The sequence below is a fragment of the Neopelma chrysocephalum genome, unplaced genomic scaffold (assembly GCF_003984885.1).
Source record: "Neopelma chrysocephalum unplaced genomic scaffold, ASM398488v2 Primary Assembly neopelma1_96527, whole genome shotgun sequence".
NCBI classification, from domain to species: Eukaryota; Metazoa; Chordata; class Aves; order Passeriformes; family Pipridae; genus Neopelma; species Neopelma chrysocephalum.
Window position 1 is genome coordinate 1 of NW_020925173.1, and position 1,120 is coordinate 1,120.

General features: G+C 62.1%; 1 protein-coding gene across 1 annotated transcript in view; it reads left to right on the top strand.

The window, feature by feature from the left end:
- Positions 1–221: 221 nt before the first annotated feature.
- LOC113981404 overlaps positions 222–1,120 on the top strand; it is a gene marked incomplete at its 3' end in the record, with an annotated part of 3,548 nt that continues 2,649 nt past the window's right edge. The window contains exons 1-2 of the mRNA XM_027708782.1: positions 222–469; positions 867–942. Of these exons, the coding sequence (XP_027564583.1) occupies positions 386–469; positions 867–942 (160 nt within the window). The remainder of the gene's footprint in view (positions 470–866; positions 943–1,120) is intronic.

The window sequence follows — 1,120 nt, forward strand, 5'->3', positions numbered from 1 at the left end:
TCTAACGGGCACCGCTGGGACTATGGGGAGGGTCCCACAGTTTGTCCGTGGGTGTGGGAGGTGTTTCCCACCCTCTTCTCCCTATAGGACCCTCTTGTGCACCCCTGGGACTATGGGGGATCCCCTCAAGTTGTGTGGGTCCCTCAAATTTGGGGTGGGGAAGTCCCCAGATTTGTCCATGGATGTGGGGGCTGCTCCCCACTCCAAGGTGTTTCCCACCCCCTTCTCCCCATAGGACCCCCATGGGCACCCCTGTGACTATGGGGGGGTCCCCTCAGTGGGATTGGTCCCCCAAATTTGGGGTGGGGGTCCCCAAATTTGTCCATGGATCTGAGGGGCTTCTCCCAACCTTCTTCTCCCCACAGGACCCCCCCCCATTCCCACGATGCTGCCCTGGAGCTCCCGGGCTCTGCTGCTCCTCTGCGCCGGGATTTTGGGGGGGCTGGGCCTCGCTGCCCCCCCAGAGGAGGTGGGGACCCTCCCCCAGGGAACTGGGGACCCCCCTCAAGACACCCCGGGTGACAACCAGTGCTGGGATGAAACCCCAGCCTGGGAGGTGTCACCCCTGGACTCCTGTCACCATCCAGGGTGGGACCCCCCTGGCTGGGAAAGGGGGGTCCCCGGAACCCCCCACCCCGGGCACCACCTTGCTTGGTGTGGGGGTGTTTTTTGGGGAGTGAAGGTCAAGTTCTGGGGGATCCTCACACTCTTTTTTCATATTTTTCACCCCAAATTCCCCCCTCTCTGGGCCCCCACCCTGCTCTGGGGGCTGAGGGCTCGTTTTGGGGTGTCCGTGGGCACCTCCATGGGGGACGGGGGGGTTTGGGGCCACTCACCATCACCAACCTCCCGAATATTCCCCACAGGAGGAGCTGTGGATGAGGCTGGTGCTGGATGAGACCCCCGTGGTCCAGCTCCTGGAGGACGTCGCCCACCGGATGGGTACGAGCCGGCTCTGGAATGCTGAGACATCCCCCACCTTGGGATCGTTCCAAGGATGCTGAGACATCCCCCTGTCCCACTTTGGGATTGATCCAAGGATTTTGAGAATCCCCCTGTCCCACCTTGGGATCGATCCAAGGATGCTGAGACATCCCCATATCCCACCTTGGGATTGATC